This window comes from Echinops telfairi, unplaced genomic scaffold (assembly GCF_000313985.2).
Source record: "Echinops telfairi isolate 266 unplaced genomic scaffold, ASM31398v2 ScPeMD7_8;HRSCAF=38, whole genome shotgun sequence".
Classification (NCBI taxonomy): Eukaryota; Metazoa; Chordata; class Mammalia; order Afrosoricida; family Tenrecidae; genus Echinops; species Echinops telfairi.
Genome location: NW_022103905.1, coordinates 8,400,560 through 8,402,550, shown reverse-complemented (window position 1 = coordinate 8,402,550; position 1,991 = coordinate 8,400,560). Strand labels below are relative to the sequence as shown.

The 1,991-nt window shown below is 47.9% G+C and overlaps 1 protein-coding gene across 1 annotated transcript in view; it reads left to right on the top strand.

Annotated features, from left to right (window-relative positions):
- The window catches only part of ATP8B4 (ATPase phospholipid transporting 8B4 (putative)), a 254,036-nt gene that overhangs the window by 74,127 nt on the left and 177,918 nt on the right, over positions 1-1,991 (top strand). The window contains exon 6 of the mRNA XM_045286465.1: positions 1,536-1,597. Within this exon, the coding sequence (XP_045142400.1) occupies positions 1,536-1,597 (62 nt within the window). The remainder of the gene's footprint in view (positions 1-1,535; positions 1,598-1,991) is intronic.

Below are 1,991 nucleotides of genomic sequence, written 5' to 3'. Positions count from 1 at the left end.
CTTCACGGCTGGGATGTGGCTCCACACACGCACAGCGTTCTGGGTGACTCGGCTGCAGACCTCCTGGATGGATGACCTCCTGGATGGCTGACCTCCTGGATGGCTGACCTCCTGGATGGATGGTCCCAGGCTCCATCTCCAGGACGTGGACAGCCACCTGCCGGTGGTCTGCGGTCAGCACCAGAAGAAGGGCTGCCCGCGGCAGGCCTGGCTCCGTGCAGACTGCAACACGCGGTGGACCTGGCATAGGTACCACCCGGGTGGCCGCTCAAAGGCATGTCCGAGAGGAGGCGTCGAGCCCTACGTGAGATTGGAAGGACCCCACGCTTCCACATCCCACCTCACGACGGTGACATCGTCCAGGTACTTCAGGGACCCGTGGTCCGAGCCTCCTTCCCCAAAGCCCAGGCTCACAAGCTCTTTCTGGGTGTCCCCCCAAAGGGACAGCACCCGGGCTGGCTCTCTCTTCCACGCAGGCACGGTCTTATACATTTCAAAAGGACTCTCCTGCGTCTTGCCCGGGCAGCAGATGGGGCAGTTGGACAGGGACCCATCATGGTCATACAAGAAGCCAGAGTCCAGGAACTTGTTCTTACAGGAAACACATGTGCCTCCCTCGAAGAGAGGGTGTTCTGTCCAGACCTGGAAGCTCCCACAGTAGATGCAGGTGTCTTCTATACGTCTCTGCTTAACCCTGGCTTCATGGGCAATAAGATCTCTGTCAAGCCGGGGTGAAGGACATGACAGCTCGTTGGAGTCCACCGGGATGACGTCCATGGTCTGGTCCTCCAGGTCCAGGACTGCTAGGGACCCTTCCAGATGGAGGGGTTCTTATCTCTTCTTTTCGAAACCGGGCCTGGTGTCTGCGATAAGTGGCTGCTCCCATCAAGTTCATTTAGACGCATGGAGCCAGTGTCCTAGAGGACAGTGTAGAACTGCCCTTGTGAGTCTCCAAGGCCGTCAATGGTCACAGGAGTAGAAAGCCCCATCTTTCTCTTGCAGTCGAGTGGTGGTTTCGAACTGCTGACCCTGGGATTAGCAGCCCAACGAGTAATTGCCTACGCCGCCATAGGAGCAGACACTCTCAGTCACAACTTCAGGGGCCAGGTCCAAGCAGAGACACAAGTAACTTTTTGAGTTCAAAGAAACCCATAAAACAGAATGAGCGATATTGCAATGAAGTATTGAGTACGTATGTGGGAGAAATGGATGCTTCATCCTTGTTGAAGACAAGCAAATTAATATGTGATTCTCTGTGGAACCATGTGGCATAGTCAAAAGCATACTGTCCACTTAGAAGCAACTAAAAATGTGTGTGGATTGGAAGAACATGAGGCTAGACATGTTTCTTTGGTGACACGCAGGCGTGGCATACTGAGAATGGTCTTGAGTAGGTCTAGAACTCATGGAGCTGGGTTCACACTGTGCTGATCTTGGGCTGATAGCAATATGGTCCAAAGTGTTTCTAGTGTCCTTATTTATTCTGGCTTTTAATATTTTTAATGTGTTTTCTTACACACACTTTGATTTTTCAGTTTCGTCACAAGAGTGATAATCAAGTGAATAATCGACAGTCTGAAGTGCTCATCGATGGCAAGTAAGAAAAGCATTCTTTTAGTGATGTTTAAGATTTTTTTTTTTGACCAAACAGTGCATTTTGGCACTTGATGGCTTTCTAATTTAAATAAATACTGATTTATTATCCTCTTGAATCTATTAAAATTATTATGTAATTCTATTTTATCTTCATTGTTCTTTTGTATACGCAGCAAATTCTTTCGAAACTCCATTTCTATTTTAAATTCCTTTGGGCTTACTATTATGGAAAAGCATTTATCACCATTGCGTTTCATTTCTAGGTCTAATGGTATTCAGAATTGGTACACAGTAGGCCTTGAATGTAGTACTTGTTCCAGAAACTTTTGATTATTTAATTTGATCACCAAGGAATATTGCTAGAAAGACTTTTGATGCGTTGTTAGGTAAAGTAA